The following is a 27,126-nucleotide window of genomic DNA, read 5'->3' on the forward strand; positions in this document are numbered from 1 at the left end:
CCCGGTTCCGTTGGAAGCCCATCGGTCTCTAGGCGCCTCTACTCCAACGACGGATGGTTTTGTGGAACTTCATCCGCCGCGGCTGTGGGAGGCAAGTGCTGCCGCCGGGTACCTACTGGTAAAATAGGTACAGGCACGCTCCCGGCCTGGTGCTCGGCCTGTATGGGACCTTATCGCTTGGAAAGGGGTGTTTGTCCGCAGCCCGAAGACTACCCCACCTCAATAGGTGCATTCGGGGCGTCATATGGGAAATGGCCGCAATGGGAGCAGCCCAAAACCTCTTTTCTTTTTTCTTCTTTTTTTCAAGCGTATCACCCCTGAAGTGAGCCGAACGCCAGGCCGGGGTGCACTTGTGGCCATTTGAACCAGTGAGTGCCCGGTGGTGGTTGGAATAGAACTGACAACCTCCTACAGCCGACGCGGGTGCTCTGCCACTAGGCTAGGCCTACAATTTAAGCCATGCGCGCGCTCCAAGAGAATATTCTATAGGATGTTCCGCAGAGTTCAGTCCTCGGACCGCTGCGGTTTCTTATTTATGTAAAAGACATTGCCAATGACATTATGATTCTGTTAAAGTGAAGTTGTTCGCTGACGACTGTGTGTTATATTGTGCTGGGAAATCGGCATCCTGTCAATCAATTCTAAATACGAACTTAAGTAAACTCGCGGACTGGTGCGAAAACAAAAACGAATGAAGATTAACTTTCCCGAGACTATCCATGTCCATGTAATGCGATCAAGAAGACAAAGAGACGGCACCCGTTCAGCTGTTCTATTCTCGTTCACCTCCTCTTATTCCTCCTGAAAAGCCGCCGAGCCCCGGCGCCGTTCTTCCGCCTCACACTCGGCGACACTGCGCACCTGGCAAACAAAAAGGAAACGACAGTTCAGTCCGATGGGCGTAATCTTTTCTTGAGGCACGACACGTGCACCGCGAAGTTATTTCTTTGCCGCCGGTCGGAGTGCAACGCTTGGATCCGAGGTGCTAACGTATTATCTCCTACGCGCTTGGTAATGGTGAAATGCCCCTCGATCTTTGCGAGTAGCTTCTTGCCCGGACAGTTGCCGCCTCTTCGCACCCACACCTCGTCGCCGATGGTGTACGCGGGGGAAGGTCGACGGCGATGGTCGTAATAGCGCTTCTGTTCTTCTTCTTCTTCTTCTTCTTCTTTTTTTTGCACTTGCGTGGCTTTTTTTCTTCGCCACAGCTCTGATCTTCTGGCAGGCGACTGTGGGACTGTCAGAGCGTGTAACGCTAACGGGAGCATCTAGCCTGAGGACCGCTTTTAGCTGGGGTAGTTTCCCATATACGATTTCATACGGCGTCACACCAGTAGACGTCTGCAGCGCCGTGTTAACCGAATAGCCAGCTGCCGGAAGGTGAACGCCCCAATCGGCCTCTCCTTTCTGTTGTACTTTTATGTATGGAGCGAGTCTTGTCTGAGTGCTCTGGTTTGTTCGCTCAGTAATGCCGTTTGCCTGGGAATGAAACGCGGATGTGTAATGATGATGCACCCCCACCATGCAAAGGTACTTTCGTAGTTACAGGCTGCGAAATGTTGTAGCACGATCTGATATCAACTTCTTGCAAGCCATGCCTCCATTCAAACCTGTGATTCAGAAAGTCAAATAAGTGAGCGGATGCCAGGGATGGTGCGGCTGCCACTTTCACGTGTTTGGACAGATAGTCCACAGCTACAATGATGTAGCGGTTTCCAGCAGTGGTGGTGGATAGCGGCCCTATGTAGTCGATGACAACCGTATGAAAGATGGCTTCGGGCATCTCAACGGTGTTAACAATCCAGGCTGGCACCGCGGCAGTCGCTTAAGCTTTTGACGCGCTTCGCAGCTGGCGACGTAAGAGCGCACATTGGGTTGTATCTTCGGCCTCCAGAAGCGTTCTTGTAGCTTTCTGAATGTGTCTCGTTGGCCGATGTGCCGTCCTTCAGGGTTGTCATGAATGGTTCGCAGTGTTTCTGTGCGAAAACATTTCGGAACCGCCCGGAGGTAACGTTCTTCCGAGAAGCCCCTCTGCCATTGACGACGGTAGAGTACACCATTGCGCATTGAAAACGTCGAGTTTGTTTTTGTGCCAATTATAGAGGCAATAATTGTCGCGAAGTCTTTGCCCTCTTGTCGCGCTTTGGGCAAGTCTACTTGGACAAAAAAAAAAGATGTGATTCTTGCTTGTTTCGTACCGAGCATTCGAAGGGTTTGCGGGATGAGACATCTGCGATGTTATTCAAGACCCCGGCATGATGTCGCACGTTGAAATCACATTCTCGTAGCCTGATAATCCACTGGACAAATTTGTGCTTTACCTATTGCTTGGAAAAGATCCACCTTAACGCAGATTTATCATTTACCACGGTGAATCTGCGACCGAACAGATAATGTCGGAATGTGTCATCCACGCTCCACACCATTGCCAGACATTCCAGCTCATTGAAGTGACAGTGGCGCTCGGTGTCGGAGAGTTTTCGGCTTGCATAGGCAACGATGTGTTTGACGCCATCTGGATCGCGTTGCACGAGCACTGCCCCTAGACCGACTTGGCTAGCATTGGTGTGCACTTCAGTAGTCCAGTCATCCTTGAAATGGCTTAATGCTGGAGAGACAGTGAGCTTTATTGTCGGTGCTTTATCGTCCGGAAAGCGTTTTCTGCACGTCCTTTTTAGGTAGGTCGCTCAGGGCAGGTGCGATCGAAGCTCCCCTGAGCAAAAACCTCCTCAAATACGAAGCCATACCCACAAATGACTGAACCTGCTTCATGCAGGTTAGTGTGGGATATCCCGACACTGCCGCTATGCATGCGCTCCGAGTGTGGCTGAATGCCATCAGGGGAAATATTATGTCCAAGGTACGCTATCTTAGACAGACCGAACTGGCACTTCTCGTGGTTTAAGCGGAACCCCGACTTATAAAGCCTGTACAGCACTTGATCCAATTTGCGAAGGTGTTCGTCCTCGGTGGTGCCAACAACCAGGATGCCATCTTCTAAGTAGATCACACATGCTTGGTTCTTCAGAGAGCCTAGGACTGAATTCAAGGCGCGCTGAAATGTACTAGGGGCTGCTCGCAGCACAAACGGAATGCGATTGGATTCATACAAGACTGACGGAGTGCGAAAGGCTGTCTTGCACTTGCCTTCTTCAGCGACGTTGACCTGCCAATACCCTGTGCGTAAGTCGAGCGATGAAAAGAACCTGTAGGGGCGGACTGTGTCAATAGCTTCGTCAATGCGTGGTAAGGGGTACGAGTCGGGCGTCTTACACTTGTTGAGCTGCCTGTAATCGACGCAGAAACGCAAAGACCCGTTTTTCTTCTGCAAGAGCACGACGGGCGCTGCCCACGGACTTGATGAATGCATAGTTATGGGACGCATATCGGAGGGTGGTTACCCGTATGTATTCGATGCAGAAGCATCTCAGTGCCCTGGAGACCTGCGGTAGTGTCAGCGAACACCATTTGATGGCGAGCCAGTGTCGAACTCAAGCGACCTAAGCGGCTCACCTGTGGGCGTTGGCAGTGGCATCGCAGTATTCCCAGTTGACGCACGCCGGATCCGTATATGGCCGCGATCGATGGTGATTTGCAGGTCGTTGGACAGTAAAAAATCTGTTCGGAGAATCACGTCGGCACGCAGGTCCTCGAAGACGGGAATGGCCGACAGAAACTTTGTCCCTGCTGTTGTCCGGACATAAACATCGAGCATGCCCACTGGCATCCTAGCCGGTGGATTGGAGACCGCCTCGACGATGAAATGGTGTCGGGAGCATGACGCTGCTGTTGTGCCGTCCGCTCGGCGCCAGTATCAGTCAGTGCTGACAGGTCGCCTATTCCTTCGACTTGCACTGACTCGTGACAGTGGAGTTGGGAAGGCCTGGTATTGAATTCGGGACTGCTACGATTGGCGGCACTCCTTGGCGTGGTGTCCAAGACGTCCGGAAGCAAAGCAGCCCCGGTGCGCTGAGATGTGTGGGGACTGTCTGGCCTGCGGCGCACCGAAAGTGAGACGACGTTGAGTACACTGATGCAGTTCCGCGGCGTTGTGAGCAAAAACCAGAGGTGAGATTTCAGGAGACATGAAAAGGGTGGCAGCATGAGTAGAACCGCACAGTCCTTCGACCACGTACTGACGCGCAGCTGGAGACAGCCATGTGAGGCCGCAGTCGCTGAGGAGTCGGAGCTTATCGTAGACGTAGTTGGTGGCATCTGCAGTGGGAGCTTGTCGGCGCGACTGCATACGCGTGAACTGGTCATCGTATGTGAACGAAAGCGGGCTGAAGGCACGCACTAACACTACACTTCATTCGGTCCAAGTTTGGTGATTACCGCCAACGTATCGATGCCATGCCTTGGCGGAATCGCGAAGTATACTCTCTGCAATCGACATTTTAACGTCGTCAGGCCAAGAATGCCAATGGGCCAGGGAATTGATGGTTTGTAGCCAGAGTATCGCATTATCCGGAAACCCCCGGTACTCTGGAATTTCTGTGAGCGATGGCGGAGGAAGTGCGGTGCGCGCTATCGCTGTGGCTGCGGAGTTGGCGTCTTCGAAGTACGTGAATACGGCGAGCTCGCTAGAAGCCACATTTGCGGGAGGAGCGTTGACTTCTGGTGGCGATGCTGAGGTCGCTTGCGGTATGGTACGGAAAACAGAGTGCAAGGGAGCGTGTACGGTGTCCCTCGGCACCGAGGCAGTTCCCATATCAACGGCAGTTAAGTCGCTGACCTGAGCTGTGTTGACGGTTGCAGACAGCGTGCTGGCTTTGACTGGAGCGGTAGTGAGCTCAGTTGCCGACGCCAGTGTAGCATAAGCAGCGGGACGCGGAAGTGTGCGTCTGCTCCGCAGCACAGTGTCCAACTGCAGGTCGTCCAGCAGAGGTTCGTTGTGCGGCTGCGCTATTGTAACGCGTTCAACGAGACACAGAGACAGCAACCGTTCCTGGGCCAGCTGTTTATTTCTCTTTCACCTCCTCTCCCTCCTCCCGAAAAGCTGCCGAGCCCCGGTGCCGTTCTTCCACCTCAAAGCCCATTACAACTAAAAAAATACATGTGGTTAATACTTATAGCATCGACAATCAGCCCCTGGAAAGTGTAAACGCAGTGAAAGATTTGGGTGTCATAATCACCAGTAAATTTTCCTGGAGTGCCCACATTGGTTACGTCTGCACTGAAGCATTCAATGAGCTTTGTTTTCTTCGAAGAAAGTTAAAATCCTCTCCGTCCAATATCAAGCTGGAAGCACATCGTTCCTTGGTTCGCCCAGTGCTCGAGTACACTGGACTAGTTTGGGAGGCTTCCCTTATTATCAATATTACGAAGTTGTATCGCATCCAGCGCTTGGCCGCTCACTTTATTTTATCAGATTATAAATCTTTATCATTGGTAACCTGCTTGTTGAAGAGACTGGGGCTGCAATCGCTACAATTTCGCCAAATAATTGCCAGATTATGGTCTGTTTACTTCCTGTACCACAACAATAAGGTTAAAATTATTAGCCACCCGCGTAGACGAGGTGTTCGAGAACTAATCACTCACAAGTTGTACGCCAACACTTCGCACGAAGGAAGCTGCTCTAGCACTCTTCTTTTCCTCGTTCAGTCAGCGATTGGAACTTTTCATCCAGCACTGCTGCAGAGTGTACTACTGTTGATGGCTTTTTAACATTGTCTACTAATGCCTTAACCCTCCTATGCTTGAGCCGCTCTTGCTGCCTGCACTATAGTAAATAAATAAATAAATAAATAGGTCCGGGTGTTGTCTATTGAAGTAATATGCAGGTGGCAGGCGCTTGAAAGGAAAGGTTTCTTTCGAACGTTTCGCCCATGGCACGGCCTTCATAGGAGTAAATAATGTAGTTACAATGAAGCCGCTTTTATGGGATCCGATGTAGCTTCTATCAATACGGCAGCTCATTCAATCAAAGCAATGGATCGTGGCATTGCAGTGACAGTGAGCAAAGATGATTGCATTAACGGGTAAACATGTAATATGGAAGGCGTTTACATCGTAATTTCGGTAGCAACGCGTTGTAGACACTATATATGGTTGACCCGACACACAACAGCTCTCGAGGAAAAAGGAGGAGACAAGAGAAGATAAAAAATATAAAGGTGGTGGCAAAACCTAAAATAAAAGTTGCAACAAGCACTATCGCGGAACCATGACAAAACTCGTGTCGTTACAATGCAAGACAGGTGGCGTTCGCGGCGTTTGCGTTGACGGATGAACGAATGGCATCATATTTGTGGATTAAGAAAGATTCTTTGTGTTTCCTGTTGTGATGGGCTAATATTAAAATAAGTTCTTGGGTTTTATGAGCCCAAATCACGATCTCATTGTTAGACACGCCGTAGTGGGAGATTCCGGACTCATTTGGTCCTCCTGAAGATCTTTAAAGTGTGCCTAATGCGTAGTACACAGGCGCTTTTTTGCATTTCGCCCCCATCTACAATGCGCAAGCTGCACCCAGGACTTGACCCCGCGACCTCGTGCTTAGCAGCGCAGTGCAATCACTAAGCCACCACGGCGGATTCGTGATGGGTTTTAAAGCCAGACTGGGGAATGGTCGCCCTAATTTTGTAAAAACTGAGACCAGGCACACTAACTTGTTTGCACAATAGTAGATAGGACGGTTTATAGCATGTGCAAGATGTTTATTAAGACGAATAAAAAATACATTCTGAGGATTTACGTACCAAAACCAGCATATGATAATGAGGCACGCCGTAGTAGGGACTCCGTTTAAATTCTGAACCCCTGGGATTATTTAACGTGCACCTAATGCATCCTACGCGAGCGTTTTATGCATTTCGCCCACCATCGAAATGCGGCCGTCTGGCCAGGATTTGATTCCGCAACCTCAGGCTTAGCAGGGCAACACCAAAGAAAATTGTGGGATACACTAAGTCAGCAATGGAAGAAAGTAACAATTAATTAGGGCGTCAAATTTGAAAAAAAAGAAGTCATCAATGAACAGCTTGTAATAATATGGTTAGCACTCGCCGCCGTCAAGAAATTTGTTTTCTAGTAGCCTGAGGAGGAGGAGGAGGAGGAGGAGGAGGAGGAAAGAAAGAGAGAAGGCAGGGATATTAAACATAAATGCGTCTGGTTGGCTACGCTACTCTGGGGGACGGGACAGAGGAAATGTAAAGGTGAAATAGAGAGAAGGGAGGGGTAGGTGGGGAAAGACGTGGTGAGCTCGCGCACGCACGTGTATGGCCTGAGTAGTGCGATGAATATATTTGTATACTATGGGTCGATTCTGCTTCCCATCGATGTACCGCTCATTTGAATATAGTGCATCTCCGTTAAAGTAATTCAGTTCTAGAATTATAGCTTGACTAACGTATCGAAAGCAGATGAGTCGACTGGTTCTATCGACATCGCAATTGTTATACGCGTAAAGAATTGCCTCAATGTCACCTGAGGGAGGAATATTAGTACAAAGTGACGTCACATCTAAACTAATCAGAAACGAATGACTAGAACGTCCCGTGGAAGGACGTTTGCTGCCCAGATTAAGCGATTGCACTAGTGTCCAGTGTGCTCCGAGATATTTATTGCGGCCAGTACGCATGGACAAAGTAGCAAAGGTACAGATTCGGCATTACGTAAGTTGAAAGATAAACAGGATGAGGTCTATTTTATCCAGTGGAAGCATCATACAAATCGAACCCAGTTGTCTCGGTACTTCGCCCGACAAAGGCTACCATCAGTCACGTCAACCCGGCTCTGGTGAAAAGCGGCCAGGCCTTTTGTTTGTTTGTTTGTTTGGTCGTTTGTTTTGCTTCTTATTTCTTTATCCATAAAGATCTGTGAAACCTAGTCGCATCGCGAATTGCACCTTATAACCCATGTTAGTCAGCCACGCGAACATTAAGAAAGGCAGTCACCATGGGGTGATGTATACATTTATGAGCCACTTAATTAACGTAACTACTTAGTTATAAAAACAAAACACAGGCAGTACTATGCGGTTCAATGCAGCGGCTATACTAGGCTACACTGTTACATAAAACACTTCCAAGAAGCTTGCGTTTCGAGATATGAGTCTCCGAATGAACGACTGAAGTAACAAAAATGTTTTATTTTAAATTTTTTTCAGCAGCTTACATACATCAGGACGAGATAACGGGGTATTCCCGGCTTTCTATATGCCCAAATGCAGCGCGCAATATCGACTATATACACAAGGGCTCCTTATGACTTATCAGTAAGTCATTAATAAACCCACACTCCGTTTCGGAGAGAACCCGTCTCGTATTGCGCTAACCGCACAGCCCGAGTGCGTGCTTGTCCGGGCGTTGAGCGGCGTCGTTCGGCGTATACCTCTGGCGCCGTGACAAGACGGCCTGAGGCAATGTGGTCTGCCCGCAGGCAGACTGAACGAAGGCGCGCAGAGCGGACACCGCGCCGAGACGAAAGTCGACGCGCGTTCTCTCTGTGTGACGTTGAGGAGCTCGGAGGAAAGGAGCCGTCGTCCCGGGAGCCCCCGAAACGCCGTCGCTCTTTCTCCTATACGCCACCGAGCGCGACAGCCTGCGATGATGGCAGCTGCATAAACACAGGCAGAAACGCGCTCGGGATGAAGACAAGGTGGCGTCCGAGAAAGCGCTCAAGTAGGCCTCCCCCCTCGCGCCCAGCGGCAGCCAGGGCTCATAAACCTTTCTGTCGCCAGCGACGCTGACGTGCGGCATGACTGACGACGAAGGCTAGCCTGCGCCTCTTGAAGCACGAGTCGATGTAGCGTGCGCTCGGGCGCTGAGGTCGTAGAAGGGAAAGCAGGCGCATGCGAGACAAAAATATGAAACGCGGTGTCTAACGGGACGGGACGTTCATGGCATTTGCGCGCCCCAAATGACACCGCGATTTTCCAGGGAGAAGCGTCGGAAGAAAGTACGAGCGGGAAATGGAAGGGAATTGAGCGCCTGTCGCGTTCGTTTAACAGTTCAGTTATTGTGCAAGCATCGCGGGGCAAGAAAATGTTAGGTCCTGCATTTCGCACGTACGGAGAAAGCAAAGAAATAAAAAGAAATAAAAAAAGGGAAAAGCTCAATACATTTAGGCTCCAGAACTTGCGTTCGATCATTCTTTCCCGGGTTAGGGCTTTAAGCCGTGGTATATGTTTAAGAAGCAAATCGTGAGAACGGGACTCGTTTCACTTAAACTTCTCGGTTAACCAACCTCACGTTGGGGTTTCTTCAATGTCTGTAACTCGTGAATTACTAAGACACGTCCGACACGTGCAAATTGTCGTGAAGTACTGCGCAACGTAAAAGACGCCCTTCTCGTATGACATCGCTACATTTGTGACAGCTCGTGCGCATGCTATGAGGCCGCCGTGCTGCGACAATATATGAAAATATACCACGCAATGAGCACATAAATGAGAAGGTGCAGGTGGGGCCAAGGATGAAGAGGCTCAGGCACGGCCTACAGCAGCCATTTCGGCGAGAGCCGGAGAGAAACGCCCCATCCGCGCTCGCAACCACAGACGGCGGGCGCATGCCTCTGACGACGCAGCTTGCGGGCAGGTTCCCCAGCGAGCATTCCGGACGCCGTCGGATTAAGTTAATGACCCTGGGGCAGCTCCGGTTCCGTTCCAGAACCAGGTCGCTCTCTTGCTTTCTTTAACGACACCCGGCGCACCACGCCGGGGTCTCGGCGCGCCTGTGGCCGACCTGCTGGTGTGTGGCTTGGGCGTGATTACGCGCGGCGCTTCAACGTGTCCCGCGGGAGATCGCGCGCCGCGCGCGAAAACCGCGTGGCGGCCGCTGCTGGTGTTTTGGGGCCCGCACGTCCTCCGACGCCCTCGATTGCAGAGCCGCGTGATGCCGGCCGTGACTTTCGGCGAAAGGATCCGCCTTTCAGGGAACTGTACGCGGGCGAAGTGTTTCGAAATAGACGGGAAAGGAAACATTAAAATGCTGCGCAATGTGCGAAAAAAAGTTCAGCGCGGCTCATTCGTAGTAGGCCAGGAGTTTCATGATGTTGCACGACGCCTGCTGAGAGGTAATATAAATAGAAATGTTTGTTGCCGTTAAGAATTCCAACTTGTGTGGCCGCGGTGGCGCAGTGGCTGTGGCGTCGCTTTGCGCAGCACGAGGTCGTGGGTACGATCGCGGCCGCGGCGGTCGCATTCTGACAGGGACGGAATGCGAAAACGCTCATGTACCGTGCTTTGAGGCGACGTTGAGTAACTCCAGGGTGTCAGAGTTAATCGGGAGTTCTCCACTACGGCGTCCCTCATAGCCCACTGCGCTGTTTTAGGAAATTAAACCACACATATTAATTTAATTGATTTAAACTTTTAAAAAATGCGGAAGCAGAGAAAACGGGAGGAATTACGAAAGCAAGAAGCAACGATAAATGAGTGGTTTCACTTCAAGCTTAGTATACGGTAAAGCTATTCCATTCAGATTTTATTCAAATCTCCTGACGTCAAACTTGAGAAACCGCCAGCGCAAACGCCGGGCGGTAACCCGCAGTGTTGTTTGAACAGCCCAATGAAATGCCCTCTTCGTTTATAGGCCACTTTCGTGTGTTTTGAAAGCAAATAGCATTGTCCTCTTGACAGGCTTGAAAGCGTGAAAGAAGCACGCAAATGCACGCAAAATTGTCGCGCAACTGGCCGCTCGAGGCACTTTGCGTGTATTCGCGGACTTCGTTCACGCTCGGAAAAACGCTTTTATGTAGCACGTATTGAGCGACAGAAAGCTGTATCGGGAGTTTTTCATGTCGCTCTACAATTTTCTCTTTTAGACTTTTCATTCGATTATAATATTTGAGGAATTTATTAATTAAATAATTAAGACTAATTGTCAAATTAGGCGGAACGAAAAGAAAATAGTTTGAGTGTCTCCAAGCAACGGCAAACCATATGACTTTTGTTATGTCCAGCTACGTGGTATTTGCATGTTTTTAAACTCTGGCTACAGTTAGCTGGGTGGTGGTGGTGGTAAACTATTGAAAGGGGGAAGTGTAAAGGGGGACGTGGCTGCGTAAGGCCCTGCGCCTGCTTTGCGTTCTCCGCCCAGTACACCAGTTAAAGCTGTCGGTCGACGTCCCCGGAACTGAGCCAGGCTGTCCAGTCAGTCTCGCTGCTGACCCTTCATATGGAAACACTCGATGAGCGCGGCCCTCCGCCCGCCATTGGTGAACGTGGCGTGGTGCAGACACGTTCTGTTTCATTGGTCAATCGGCGTACGCAGCAAACGCAGTCGCTGCGACTCTTGTAAGAGCTCATTCGCCAATGTAAGGAGTGGTTGCCCGTAACTATAGGTTGACCGCTCGCGAATCGACACGCGAGTGTGGTCGCTTGCCAAGTAAACGCAGCGCGCCCAAACAGCTGCGAGACAAGATTGTGCCTTGTTTAACGTCATGTTCGCTGGTATCTTTACGAGCCAAGCTATGCTAACACTAACACACATTGAAGCCGCACTTAGCGCGCTTGCTTACAAATTGTCTTTTCAGCGCTCGTTAAAGGGGCTATAATACTTAAGACTATATTATGCTCACTGATCATGGCAAATTGTGCTGTATAGACGACATAATTTGCACTCTGTGAAGAGCTAAGCCTCGTAATATTTCCCCCGGGAATTTGAGTGACTGCACTCACCTCACCTATCACAGTGTGTCGCCTCATTTATTACGCGGCTTTCGGTGTGCGAGACTTTGCGCAGGACTGTTAGCGAGTTTGCCTCGGGCTTTGTGTGCGTTCCTTGTACCTCTCCTTCTCGAGAGGGGCTAGAAAGGTAATGAAGAGTCAACGCATTCACGTACACGCAGAGGAAAGTTCCTTTAGTTATGTAGTCACGCAATGCACTCGTCCTCACCAAGCGCAGCAGCACTTCAGTGGCCTTCGAATGGATAGGTTTCTTTGCCCTTGTTTCAGGATTTTTCTTTAGGACAGCCGTCACCTTACATTACAGTTTACAACCTATTTATCACCTCAATTACGTTAGTTTTGCAAACGATAGATGGACCAATTGCCTCAGTTTTAATCCTTTTTTGACGAAGCATTTATGGAAAGATGGCGACTGTGAATTGATTAAGTCTCCGCTCGAAGCCGAATTTTCGACAAGGGGACTTATCTTCGTCACGGCAGCAGCTGCTTTCCTCAGCAGGGTTTATACAGCTTTCTCTCTCTCTCCAAGATCGACGAGCCTAAGCCGGTAGGAAAGGGTAGCGCAACGCATTGGCAGGGGAAGTGGAACTGTTGAAAAGTGGGGATTTGTTGCGATGGTGCGAAGGCGCTGCCGGTGCTTCTTTATAGCAGAGGTGACAGGCTGGTCTTAACCTTTGCTTTATCTGAAACAAGAAAGAAAAGCAGTAGCCGGGAGAGGACTTAAAACAACGCAGAGAGAGAAAAACGTCAAATACAAGCAATGGTTGCAAACCTGTGTATAGTTTACCAGAAAACAGGAGGCAGAAATCGATCACGACCGGGTGAGGAAAGAAAAAAGAACTTTAAGGGTAGAGTGGGGGTGGAAAGAGGTATCGAGGTATCAAGTTAAGAGAAAAAGTGCGATTATATAAAAAATAAAGCTATAAGAACACATTCCTTCTGAAGGTAAAGAAAAAGAAAGGAAAGCAAAAAGACATAAAAAAGAGATCGGAGGAAAAAGATTAGGACAGGTCCGACGCGTTTGTGGAATTAAGGTTAAGCGAAACTTTCGTGAAACGTGTCAAATAAATACAAGGACGTGCGTGATGCGCGCAAATATTGCAGACCCAACGCACATGTTGCAATCCATATGAAGTGAAACGTTCGTGAAGAGGTTAAGTGCTACTGCATGTCCCAGTTAACGTTAGCCAGGGTCGTCAACGAAAAACAGGATTGAAAAAACACGATGCGAGACACGATTTTAAGACCTATGTATGGTGCTCGGTGGTCAGATGTCTGACCACCTGACACCGTAGGTTCTATAATCGTATCTTGCACCGTGTTTTTTCAATATTTCTTTGCTTCAAGAGCTTGGCTAAAGTTAGCTGGGACACCCTATGTAACTTAATTCGTACTTTATAGAAACAGAGATGGTTAGCTCTGCTCAAAGCATATTGATCTAAGGCAGCAAAATTTAAACGCCCTGATGTTTACGTTCTTCTCAGTAATAGCTTATACGCGAGCACCCAAGCCTGCCACCTTTCCGGAATCATCTGTAATGTTTAAGAATTTGGCCTCGTTTTGTGACTTCACGAATGTTGTGACAAGATTTATGAAAAATGAATTTTGTTCGCGAAATAGATTCGCTCGTCGGTCACCGAAGCTTTCGTTAGAAACTCTTTTTGCTGGTGAAAGAACGCCAGAGAGGTACTTGCTTCGAGCAAGTTTCTGAAGCACGCGAAATCGGTAACAGCGAATTTGCTGCTGAAGTCACCGTGATTAAAATAAAAATATGTAGTCTAACACTATGTAAGTCTCTGGTGTTCAAATTTTTGTGCTGCTTGTGTGGTGCGTCTAAAAGTAAAGTATTCTTAATGAAGTGCGTTTGTATCCCTCAAGAGGCATGTACTCAGAGCAAGTAAAATAGTAATTAAAAAATCACCATCCAAGCACTCTGAACAGATGATTAACTGGCGAAGCTGAAACGTGCGGCCCCAGTGTTTATCACTGGGTTAATCCCGACGGTTCATTGAACGACCACTTGGTAGGCTGCCGGATCTTTGGTACGCAGTTGCTGCTTGCACTCGGCTGCATGAGCCTGTTCTTGTGCCTGTGCTGCAGCATCGGCACGGCGTAGACGAGCTCGTTCCCGAGTCTGCTCGCGGCGTTGCTGATCGAAAACTGCGTGCTCCTAAGGAGTACGTATGACGTGTGGCCTACCCATTTTGGAGCCGCAGAGAAACTGCTGCACGCGCGCTCAGCTGCGACGGAAAACAACGACGTCGCTACTGGCGCAGCTAATCCAACACCACCTAGATAACACAAGGCCTTTTCACTCCGATCCGTGACGTCACGTTACGTGGCCCGACTGCCATAGAATCTAGTAGGGATGCTCCCGAGTAGGCAACAGTGATTTGGCGTCACTGCTTTCATCACGCCAGCCTTGTCAATCGAAATTTCGGGCCAGGTAGCTGGACGTCATGGATCGGAGTAAACAGGCCTTGCGCTATCTAGGTGGCGTTGGCTAATCGCGTGCCTCTCCCTCTTTCTCTCTTTCGTGCATGCGCATGGGGTTGCACCGAATGATTTTTCGGCGTACAGGTGACCGACAGACGGGCGGACGAATCGGCTAGCCATATACAGCTTCGCATTATAAAAGCGCCGGGAAACTACCTCCCCTCAACCCCTCCCTCCTCGGTGTCGTGTTTTAAAGTCTCCAGGTTGGCAAGTATGTATATTCGAGAGCTCCTTTTGAAACTTTGAAACATTGAAGCCTGAAAACCGCTGCCTGAAAACTCGAAAACCAGTAATGCCCGAAAACGGCTGTTTTGCTGACGAAGACAAGTCGCCTTGTAGAAAGATTGTCCCTTCGTTGAGGTTTTCACTCTTCTCACGTTGTTAAGTAAGTATGGAAGTATTCGTTGAGACACAAGCTTCCGCGGAATATTGGTCGCCGCACTTCAAAGCTATGCGCACCCCGACGTTAAATGGTGGCTATGTTGTTCCTCAAACAAGGCATGTATTCACAACGGGAGATGGCCTAAGAATCGAGTGACTTGATTAAACGCGATAATAAATACTAAGCTGAAAAGAAAATAATGGGCAATTAGAAACAACTCGGAAAGAAAGAACAGTGCGTGATTGAGTAATCAGACCAGATGAATCCGCAATTAAAAGAGATTCCAAAGAAATAAAAGCTTCATGACCGATAATTCAAGTAAAACAATTTAGAAGAGAGACAATAGTGACAGTAAAGGAACAAAATAAACTATCATGATAAAGATTTTGTAGCTTGCAGGAAATCGCAGATAGCATCAAACACATTCAGGTGGCTGAAACATCAGCCCAAGGCCCCGGCGAAACGTAAAACCAAGATGTTTAGACCCAATCCAAGCTTGTGAAGCACCGCTTCAACGAGCCTTTTTCTTTTAGTTAAATATCGGCGAGTAAATGTGAAGTAGTGGTAAATAGATTCAATTTTGCTGCAAGAATGACGCAACAAGGAGGGCACAAGACTGGACCTGTGTAAATATTAAATTATGGTGGCTTAAATATCCCAACATTGAACTGTTTTGAAGGACACCAGGGATTCTTTCAGGGAAAGATGAGATGCTGAAATACAGAGGAGGATGTCAATGACGCTTTGCGCGGACTCACCGGGTATTGAAAATGCCCTATACCTAACTGCGGTGACTTACGCTAATATTGGTAAAACAGAGATGAGACGTCATTCAGAGACTGTCACGCTAACAAATCAGCCATCTTCTTTAAGGGAACTAAAGAGCAACGCCAAATCAGTTTAGTGTGTTATTTCAATGCTGCGCTTCGGTGTACTTGACAGCAAACGTTTGTTTACAAGGGGGAAAGTGAAGGCGAAAGTTTCCCTTTTTTGATTTTGTTGCCTAAACCACACTCTCGAAATGTCCGTGTGACGTCATGAATTTGCTAATATTTTGGCTTATTTCTGCCGTCACTGTGCAGAGAAAATTCTGCAAATTTTCTGGCTTAAGTCTTTTGTACCTATGATGATACGGTGTAACGTATGTTTATTGATAAACCCGAGCTGTAATCACCAGAAGGGGCTGTCTAAATCTATTGCGTCACGGGAAGTTGTTGCGGGAACTTCAACGTGGCAAAGCCACTCTCATTTCGTTCGAGCGTCTTCTCTGGCTTATGAATTACCATTTTTGGTGAGAATGGTTAGAACTGCCATTTTTTGGTGACGTAGAGCTGTAATTTACCGAGCGAGTTTAGTATCCCTTTTGTGTCCCTTTAAGTATAATCTCTAGTGACCCGATACCCGTAACAACCTAACAAGACGTAACTGTGAAGGCACTGGGAGGAACGCCCCTTAAGACTGCCGAGTTCGAGGAGGCTCTAAGGGAACAAAAAAGGGAGACCGAGCCTGTGCCAATAACGGCAGTGAACAGATTAAAAGCGAGTTTGCGCAATACAGTAACAATCGTCGAAAGCTCAGTGCCTGGCGCAAAGCATGGCCGATGCTTGTCTCTTTGACTTCTCTACTGTTTCGTGCAGAGCCACCAAAGTGGGATGTGGAGCCGGAGAGCGCAGCCGTGGTGCAGGGTCGCAACGTGCAGCTGCAGTGCAGCGCCTCCGGAACGCCGCAGCCCATCATCACATGGATGATCGCCTCCGGTAATGCAACGTCACGCCGGCTATTCTGGCTGCGTGCCTGGTACATTCGTTATAGTGTGGAGATACCGCGAGGCTGTTGCGTTTGAATTTGCAGGCTAAAGAAAGCGTGAATTCTAAAGCTTACGGGCCAAACGATTGTCTAAAAAGCGTACCAAGTTGGACTTGTTTGTCTTCTGTTTGTGGGGGGCCAACTTAGCGAAAAAAAAGGAAAAGAAGAAGAAACGCCAGAGCACCAGTATGTTGTCGTGTTCGTTGTCGTTGTCTTTGTCGTTGTTGTTATTGATGTTATGGCTGTGCGTCGTCGTTGTAGTTACCTTCGTAGCTATAGCTGTTCCACGAACCATGGTTCGGTCCTTAGTAGCCTTGATCACCGAAGCAAAAGAACTGCCTAATTAAGTTCTTTGAATTCAAGAAAGTTGCGGTTACTTATTTGCATATCGACCAAGCAGTCATCCTTACCAAGCAAACTTCTTCAAAGAACTGGCCGAATTACGGACACAGTACGAGCCCACGTGGAAGTACTTTCATGACACCAAAGTTTTCTGTGTCCAGATATTAACCATCCTCCTCAGCAGCTCATACCGCCATCTGTGGCGCTGAACTCCCCAGGAACCAAAAAGATATCGGTAATACACTACTCAGAGGAAAAGTTCATCGCGCTTGAGCGTACCAGTCCCAGGAGAGCTACACATTTGTCTTCACCGACGGCTCTCCATTAAATGATAGCTCGACTTCAGACTTCTATATTCCAGCAAATCAAGTCGATTGAAGTTATCGTCTACCTCACAAGACGTCCTCCACAGTGGCAGAGCTGTTAGGAATATTACAAGCCTAAAAATGCATTGCCAAGAGTGATCGAAGTCGTCACTATATGACGTATTCCGGCTACAAAGGGGCCATAAAATAATTTTACTGGCACGTAGATCACTCCATGATCTACGAAATTATATACGAATTGACCATTGCTTCTCCAGCTGGTCACGAGGTCATTTTCAACGGCTACCGAGCCACTTGGCTGCCGCAGAAAATGAGGTAGCAGACAGATTAGCTACACCTGCGCACGCATCAAGCACCGACTCCTGTTTAATTTTCCGTATCAGACACCAAGAATGTCCTTCGCACTCCGTGGCAGAAACTTCACAAAAACATATAGTTTGATGAACAGGCAAACTGTTCATTCTTGTACAAAGCAGAGCCATTCCTTTGGCTCTTATCAAACCGAAAGGTTGATCGCACGTTCGGTGCGCTACTCCATCGCCTACGTTTAGACGTAGCTTACCCGCCTCGCACCAAAATATGGTGCTTAGATTGTAGCTTTGTGATAACTCAAAAGCTCCTGTTTAGAATATATCCAAATTGTGGCGAGGTGGAAGCAGGCGCAAGTGTTTGCCAATGCTGGCGGCATGAACAATGCCGAAGGTTCAGGTGAACGCATTGAAAAGTGGTGCCAGGAACCACTAACAGCAATCACACAACCTCGTCCTCATCATGTGTAGTCTGCTAGTCCTGATTTTCTTCACCGCGAAACTAACCCTACCGGCAATAGAGCGCCGTCCCAGAGCAATCTAAGTTGGAGCAGGAAAAGCGCGCAAGCAGTGCTTCAATCGGGTGACATGAACGACACCGGTTCTTGGCTGTACAGATGATAGGCCGCGGGGAACCATCTTTATAAGTGACGTCCGAAAGCTGTCGTAGGATTTGGTATGGTATGGTATGGTATGGTGAAACTTTAAAGAAGTCCTGCAGATCGTGAGTCTTCACGAAGCGGGCCGCTCCCACGCGGGAACCGGAAGGCCGAGCCTCTCGGTCGCATCGTGGGCCTGCTGGACAGCCCAGAGTTGGTCAGCCAAAAGAGGGCTCCAGAGAACCGCATCCCATCTGGCCGAGCTGTTAGCGATGATAGAGCGTGACCGGGCACACCGCCAGAGCATATGGTCTAACGTGGCTATATCTCCACAATCGTGGCAGGTAGCGTTAGTGTAAGTATCCGCATAGATCTTATGTAAGAGCGACGGATTCAGATAGGTATTCATTTGTAGCAGACGGAGCGTTAATGCTTGAGCTCTATTGAGGCGCGGATGAGGAACAAAACAGGTTTTACGGCTGAGATAGTAGTGTTTAGTAATCTCGTTGTAGGTGCAGGGCGGGTCCCTGTTCTCTGGGGAGGATTTGGTAGGGACCTAAATAACGCTACAGGCGCTTTTCTTATGGACCGACGCTGCCGACACGACCATATGGTGAGCGCAGGTGTACGAGGGAACTGGATGAAAACTGGACGCCCCTGTGATGCCTATCGTCGGAACTTGTGGGAAGCTTGTGCAACAATGAAGCGGACGCCGGCAATGTGCTTGGCGCGCTGCCAGGAAAATTTCATCGCGGACGTACGCAGTGGACAACTGTAGTCCAGAGGGAAGTACAGCCGGTACAGCGTCCAAGGTCAAAACAGGATCATGATCAAACTGTAGGATAAACGGCGAGCGATAAAAATCCAGCGGGGCAATGGCGGGGCGAGTTATATACGCGGTGTTCACATGCGTCAGAAAGACATCGCTGTCCCTATAGTTTGCCGAAATGTACGTAGCTAGCGTGCCAGTAAGTGTTCTGCAAGGCCATTTGTCTAAGGACGATAGGCGGTGACAACTTGACGCTCAGTAGAGCATGAGCTGAGGACTCGTCGACTTTCGGCAAGTAGTGGCGTCCGCAATCGGTGAGGAGCGGCCCATAAGTGTAATGTAACTATATAATGCCCTCAATATGTCCGCCTACGTTCGCCTACGTGATCGCTCGAACATCCTTGACAGACGTCCGGTCGCATTGAGCGCATTGCTTGGACCGTGGCCATGCCCTCATGAGCAGAGCCGTGTCGCCAGCGCCTTTGACGGTGTTTGGCAGGGAAAAAATCATCGACTGTCTATAAGTGAACTATAACGTGTGACTCTGGTATTTTAGACGTCATTGTCTATGAAGTGTGTATTCATTATGGTCATTATGATTCAGTCTTAAGCGCCATATTCAGCAACCACTGATTGTAGCGCATGCTGATTGTAGCGCCACATTAGTCTCGCCCCGGTACACACAGAAACATCTTCTGAAGTATGCACAATGTTTCATTTGCCGTGCTGTGCATCCAGCAAGACCCGGAGAGTGTTTTTCAAACCATCTCTTTTCCTAGTTTTCTCCAGCAGTGTTATCACCAACGGCGCTCCTCCCACCCAGGGTTCGTTTACCGTTTTCTGCATCATGGTGAGGCTACAGAGAGGTTTCTCAAGACATCCCCAATTCGTAGAGCACCGCTTATCATCCGGTAGAATGCTTCCGCATTAAAATGAAGACCAACAACAAGTACAATAGCTCTACACGGACGTCCTGGCTCTAGGTGCCCTCTTTATGTAGCACATATGGTGTCAAAATTACGCTCCGATGCGGTTCAGTTCGGTCTCTAGGTCTCCAGACGAGAAGAGGCAAACATTTAAAGACGATGTATGCGCCCCTGTGACTCTGACTTGGATGGTTCTTAGCCGTGGTCGTCCTGCTTGGTAGGCGATCTAGCAGTCACGGCTGACGGCCAGCCTTTTCAAATAGAACTGCATGGACATAAAAGGCTAACTCTGTTTTAAGGTATGAAGGAAGACGTGCTGAAGTCAACCGCAATGTAAAGCGGTGCCTTCAGCTCCAGGCAAGGCGACTGAGCGTTATATCGACACGAGTCGTTTAGAAGATGAGCGCACGAGAAACTTTGAACCTGAGTATTGGCTTGTTAATATAACTAATAGCACCACGTCCCACCTCGAAAAGAACAATGCCGTGATTGTACAAGAACCCCATAACCCACAATTTGCAACACCGTCCGTATCCTGCTTGCATTCGGGCAATTGTTTCAGCGAACAGCCAGCATGTGAATTAAAGCACCTGTGATTCACTAATGCACTAACTCAGATTGAAGAGGACGGACGTGAATGACTGCTATAGTAGCTCCAGAATGCTACTTTCATTGAAAACTGTCTTCACCTAACAGTGTGTGTTCGTCCATGAAGTCAAGCAATTCGACTCGGACAAAATGGACAAAGACGTCACTATCACTCGATCTCAGCACATTTGAACAAGCCAAAGCAATCCTGACAACTAATCCAAACAGACAGAGTCAGTCACTTCTATTATGCAAGTATCATGACTTCCATCAACGGTTTACAACGACTGTCCAGTCTACAAACCTTTTTGAACAATTACGACAAGCACGACACATTTGTTATTGCAGAAGGAGGAACAGTTGATCTGGACAACAAATAGCCTTATGATTTCAAATCAGCCAGATATGCTCAGTTTCCAGGAATCGCAAAAACCGACAGACATCGGGTTTGTCCAATAACTTGTTGCATCTAAGTTTTCCACCGTCACGCCGAGTTTCTTTTCTATTGCTGGTCAGAGTGACCAGGCTGGCGCCCAGTGGAATATAATGCGAAAAGGTGCGCATTTTCAATGGCCTATTTCATAGGCTTAGCCAAACACTAAAGTAGGAAGCCCCAAGGTTCAAGTTATGCCTTTTTGTCCCTGACATTATCTAGGCAACTACTCACTTTAGGCAGTGTTGAGGGCCATAAGGGCTCATACACGGATTTGGAGCATGACTGTAAGGGCTCAAACTTGCCAGGCTGCAATAATTTGCTGCAATTGGTGTTAGGTGAAATCAACAGCCGCACTCAGCTCACTATTGGACTGGCACGCTCCGGTACTTCGCCATGCCTTCCAACAGAAGCCTGCTGCCTCGAGCGTTAGGCTGGGGGAGGATGTTGTGAACAAATGATCACATTTCTTCACCATGGTGTGCATTCCTCAGTGCATATAAGAAGCATCGCTCCACAAAGACTGTGTGACTCTTGACTCCTTGTCTATTTAACAGATCGATGATGTAAGTTTCAAGTTTCTGTTCATAGGCGACCTATTCGGCCTCGTCAGCAACTTTCGCCACCTACTCTGGCTCGCGCCTCACAGGCGCGACCACAGTGTCTTGGAGTGTCACCATCGTCCACGTTTTCAGCACACTTCAGAGCGAATGCGTTTCATTTTTAATCATTTTCTTGCTAACAAAATAGACCTACCTTCTTATTTATTTATTTTCCGCTTTTCTATCCTTTCATGGCGGGGAGGGGAGAATGGAAGTGTTGGGGGCGGGGGCGTTTGAGGCTCGCTCTTTCTTACGGTAGAATTTCGGCACCTGCCCCAATTTGCCTGCTCCACCATCACATGGCACACTGTGATGTTTATTACCACTAACCAAAGTCTCCAAAAATCAAAATTCCCGTTGTGGCAGAGAGAAAATTCAGAGGGCAGCCCTTTTGATGCGTTGTGAAGGCGAGAGCATTAATGTGCAATTGAACGCCGCTGAGGGGCCCTTCGAGCTACGAACTCGTCGCGGGCAAGCTAGCGCGTTGAGACGCTTGGTCACAAGGCCTGCGTACTTCGGTCCATGACGTCAAGCTACCTTGCCCGACTGCCATAGAATCTAATGGGGACGCTTCCGAGTGAGCCGCGGTTATCGTGACCTCACCGTTGTCGTCACGCCGGGCTTGGCAAATGAAATTTCGGGCCAAATAGCATAATGTTATAAGGCAGACTGCACCGGCCTGCTATCTAGGAGGCGTTGGTTTAGCCGAGTGGCTAAGACATTCGGCGTCTCAGCGCGGGATCGTAGGTTCGAAACTCAATATAGACAACGTTTTTCCTTTCAAATTTACTGTTTCTTTTATCCATTGCTTTCTTGTAGCAATTACCGAGGCGAAGTTAAAACGCAGACGAAAGCTGGCGCGGACAAGGAACGCGCGGATAACACAGGATTCCAAGAGTGAGGGTGACATGGCGTTGCGGCGATGCCCTCTCTCCTCACGCCCACCTGGGACACCAGCGTGGCAGCAGGTGTTCCCTTTCGCCCAGTCTGCACCGTCGAGGCGCGCACGTGACATGGCGTCGCGGCCAATGAGAATTTAGGTGCCGTTTCGCTGCTACAGACGCCGGCTTTTTCGCTCAATGGGCCATTTGATGCTTTTGCATAAAGACATTTTGCGCAGCCGAAGTATCAATAGTTTCTAAGTATTTGCTGAAGGTCATTGATCAAATGTACTTGGAAATCCTCTGAAAAACGTTGTGCTAGTAGAATATAGTGCGAATAATGAAGTGAGTCATCGATTTCTTCACAACCATTCTGCCTTCTAAATTTTTCTATTTCTCGTTAACAAGCAATTACATTTTCTTTTACACTTATCACTCGCTTTTTCATACGCAGACTCCACTCGAGAAGAGTTCCTACCACTCTACAACAGCCACAAGTACGGCTTGTTTCCGAATGGCACTCTTTCAATTCACCAGCTGGAACCAGAGGAGTCAGGGTACTACCTTTGCAAGGCATCCAACGGCTTCGGCGAAGACCTCAGCAAACTTGTTTTTCTAACAGTGAAACGTAAGTTTTTTCGTTCTCCTCAAACCTGCGAACTGTTCTCTTATTCAGTTATGAAGTATGCACAGCGTGCGAATGTGTACGCATTGCATATTTCCTGCCTCCACTTTAAGATTATAGTGTGTGATGGTGTAATTTTGGTGTGGTGCAATCTTCTCGCATGCTTGTTTTACAGCGCCACAATAATGATTTTGTGTTGTGGCTGTTAAATGCGTGCTTGCATGCTTTAAGATAGTTAGCACCTTTGTCCATTTCCTATAGCAGCTTCCATCGTTGTCGTAGGCATGTAAACGCTGTAATTGTTTGCCATTTATACATTCCGCGTTATTGTTTCCTCCGCTGTGAGCTCATCACAAGGGTTTCTCAATTGGAACGTTTTTCAGTAATTGCTCCGGCAGCAGTTAGTTCTAATGCGCCTCAATGTTAGGCCGCTCAAACAAGAATTGTTGAGTACGTCTTGCTCCATTAACGCGTCTTCGCAAGACCTCATTACCTTCGCACTGGGCTATCTCAAGCAAGTGGCTGATTAATAATGTAAAGAGCGCACGTAAGGCATTCCGCAACTTCAAACGCTTCGAACTTAAATTGTCTCAAGCTCGAAAACGTAGCCACTGTCTTTGCGATAAACAACGTTGCGTACCTGTATAACGGCCATGGGAGCTGACTGTTCATTAACTTAATATAAACTGAAACAGCAATGCCGTTTATTTCAATACCCGACATAGTCATTAAAGAACTCAGGGATGCGTGACAATCAAGTGTCTTCGTGCGTCTTTGACGTCAATAAACTTCTCACGTCATGTTTCAGTACGCAAGAACAGAGAGCCATGGTAAAGGAGGGAATCTAGAAGTCGGATATTTTGAATATCCGTGCATAGACGCTGTCACAAGTGGGGCTATTGTACGCGAAGTAGTGTAAACCCGCGCGATAATAGTTGATCTAATTCAAAGAAATAAGACATTATTAGTCGACTGGTTTACCCTAATCGAAATGTCTAGGGCTAAATTTGCTTGTTATGCTATGCTTCAAAATAACGTACTATTGATCCGCTGAACGCACTGCGCAGACATGGAAGTTGTAAAATTTCACAATTGCTGACTACTTAAGAACATCGTCGTTGTCAAGCACATAAACAACTGGGTAGAGAAAAGCGTTCAGCATTGTGAATTGCCTGGATAGTGTGTGCGCATTGGTATGTTGTCAGAAATGGCGTCACCCACTGTGCTGATATTTGGAGAGAGAGAGAGAAGGGAAGAAGGAAAGGCAGGGACGTTAACCAGAGTGAGTCCAGTTTGCTACCCTACACGTGAGGAGGGGAATGGGGAGTGAAAGAGAGAGAGAGATAACTTAGGTGTAGGATGTCTATAGTCGGGCACTCAATCCTGTTGCCTTCAGGTAGTGAAAAAGCGCTCGAACTGCTTCCTGGGGTAATGAATTGTGAGGCCAGGCTCCCAAGATCTTCGCTTCCTTAAATGCCCTGTCATCCAGTCTATTCAAGGCACACTGGAGAGTCTCACGTTGGTTCTCGAAGCGAGAACAGTGGCACAGAAGATGACTGATGGTCTCTTCACACTTGCACTTAGCGCACATAGGTCAATCCGCCATTCCAATACGATAGCTGTAGGAGTCGGTGAATGCTACTCCTACACACAGCCGACACAGCAGTGTTGCGTCACGTCGTGGAAGGTTCGCTGGTAATTTAAGTTTCAGTGATGGGTCGAGGCTGTATAAACGACACTTAGGGTTCTGTGGTGTATGCCAGTAACTTAACCTGATGGTACGAGCGAGGCTGCGAAGCTGTCTTGCAGCGTCGACTCTCGATAAAGGTATAAGGAATGTCGATGAGCCAGCCTGGGCACATCGGGCAGCGTCATCGGCGAGGTGATTACCAACGATGCCACAATGTCCCGGCAGCCACTGAAATATGATATCATGTCCTCATTCAGAAGTGCGATGGCAGGTTTCGTTGATTTGTGACACCAGCAGTTCATAATTGCCACGTCGTAAACTTTGCAAGCTCTGGAGGGCTGCTTTCGAATCACAAAATATTGCCCATTTGTTGGGCGGTTCTTTTTCAGTGTATTCGACAACAGCGCGAAGAGCGGCCAGTTCCGAACCTGTAGATGTCGTTACGTGTGAAGTCCTATACATGATGACGACCGATTGAGATGTTAGAACAACGGCGCCCGTAGAATTTTCCTAGACGGAACCATCCGTGTAAACATGGATGCCACTGATGTGCCCCACGTTTTACCGGCAAGGAACCTTAGTATATGGGAGACAGAAGTAAGCCTCTTCTTCAAGTATGAGATGTGGGGGCTCCATGAAAGGTCTCTGTCAATAATAACGCCTGGGAATCGGTGAGTTTTTGCGTAGGAAATTGGTTGGTGGACAATAGAAATGGGTACCGGGTCATCGGCTTGTGGGTAAAAGCGACTAAGGCGCACTTCTCGGTCGAAATGCTGAGGCCTTGAGCATGCAGGTACGATGATGTTAGGGTCACTGCTTTTTGGAGCCGTGCACGCACCTGGAAGCGTAACTACCGAGGCCCATATGCATATGTCGTCAGCATATATGGAAAGGTTTACTGCATGTGGTAGAACGTCGGCAAGTCCAAGGATTGCAAGGTTTAACAAAGTGGGGCTAAGAACCCCACCCTGAGGGATGCCACGGCAAGTGTCAGTGGTCAGTGGTTCGGCCATCTGCACTGCGCACAAAGAAGGATCTTTTGAATAGATAGCTCCTAATCCACCGAAACATGCGTCCACCAATTCCATTATTTTCCAGGGCATCAAGGATGGCTTCATGCGTTACATTATCATAGGCGCTTTTCACGTCGAGGAATAGTGCAACCGATATACGCCTGTGGTGTTTTTCTTGTTGTACAGACGTGACGAGGTCGATGACGTTGTCAATAGAGGAACGGCCTCTTCTAAACCCAGCCATGGCCTCGGTGTATATCTTGTGGAGCTCAAGATACCACTCTAGGTGGGTGAGAATCATTCTTTCCATGACCTTCCCAACACAGCTAGACAGCGCAATGGGTCGTAGGACGCTAGGGCAAGTGGCGACTTTCCAGGCTTCAGGAGTGGTATCAAGCGGCTGGACTTCCACCCCTCAGGAACGACGCCATCATTCCATGACTGGTTATAACATTCCAGAAGTCTGCTTCGACCATCTTCACCTAGGTGGCATAAAGCAACGTAGGTGATTCCGTCTGGTCCTGGTGACGATGAGCGCCTGCATGTGGCCAGAGCAGCGTCCAATTCCTCAAGTGAGAAGGACACAATCAATTCTGGAAAGTGTCTCGCAGGAACCTCACCCAGAATTTCGCTATTGATGGTGACCACACTGCCCGCAATCTTCACACAGAAATCTTCGGCTATATCGACCTGCGAGCGGCCTTGATGGAGAGCTAGGGCTGAGAATCGGTGTCGTTGCTGCGGAGACAAGCCAAGGCCGCGCATCGTCCTCCATATGATAGACAGTGGCTTGTGGGGATCAAGTGATCCGCAGAACGTCTTACACCGTTGTTCCTCCAGCCTGTCCATACGACGTTGGATTTTCTTCTGTATACGTCGAGCTATTCTAAGGTCATGAATTGTCTTGGTGCGCCTGTATCGCCTCTTGGCCCTTCTGCGAACCGTTCTAAGTCGCTCAAGTTCCATGTCGAAATCTGTATGTTTTTTAGCGGATGTAAATGTGTACTTAGACGATTCCAGTACACTTGTAATAAGGTTCTCAATGGTGCCGGTAAATCCTTCTTTGCATGCCTCTTCCACCTTTGTCTTATATGTTGACCACCTTATATATACTTGTCGGGAAGTAGTAAAGGAGAAGCTTCCAAATCCAGTGATTCTTAAGTAGGTGGGTATATGCATGTCACTGCCATGAGTCTCGATGTCTGAGAACCATCGAACATTTTGACCAAGTTCCCGTGACACTAAAGTCAAATCTCAGCAACTGCTATAGTTCGAACCACACAAGTACGTCGGTCTGCTATCGTTCATAATGCTGAGTTCATGGTCGGAAGCAAATTCCACAAGTTTCCGGCCCCTGGAATCTATTCTGGAACTTCCCGAAGCCAAGTGATGAGCATTAACGTCTCCCGTGATAATCCAGGGTCCAGAAGTCGCCGTCAGGATGTCTCGCAATCGGTCGCCGTCGAACCGACTCTATGGGGAAATGTAGCACCGATAAGGGTGAAGGCCACTTTATTCTTTGCAATGCGGAGACACACGTATTGGTTTCCATCATGAGGCTGCACCGATTGGGGAATGAAAGTTAGTTCTGTACGGATGTAAACAATTGCTTTGCTGGATTGCCCGCACGTCGACGCCATAAAGGCTTCGTATCCAGAGAGTCTTAGCGCTTTCGACACGTTCGGTTCACATATTACCACTACAG

The 27,126-nt window shown here is 48.4% G+C and overlaps 1 protein-coding gene across 9 annotated transcripts in view; it reads left to right on the forward strand.

Annotated features, from left to right (window-relative positions):
• LOC139052546 (cell adhesion molecule Dscam1-like) overlaps positions 1–27,126 on the forward strand; it is a 1,125,159-nt gene that overhangs the window by 859,652 nt on the left and 238,381 nt on the right. For all 9 annotated transcript variants that reach the window (XM_070529666.1, XM_070529665.1, XM_070529658.1 and 6 more), the window contains 2 exons: positions 16,151–16,270; positions 22,548–22,721. In XM_070529666.1, the coding sequence (XP_070385767.1) occupies positions 16,151–16,270; positions 22,548–22,721 (294 nt within the window). The remainder of the gene's footprint in view (positions 1–16,150; positions 16,271–22,547; positions 22,722–27,126) is intronic.

Source organism: Dermacentor albipictus, chromosome 1 (genome assembly GCF_038994185.2).
Source record: "Dermacentor albipictus isolate Rhodes 1998 colony chromosome 1, USDA_Dalb.pri_finalv2, whole genome shotgun sequence".
NCBI classification, from domain to species: Eukaryota; Metazoa; Arthropoda; class Arachnida; order Ixodida; family Ixodidae; genus Dermacentor; species Dermacentor albipictus.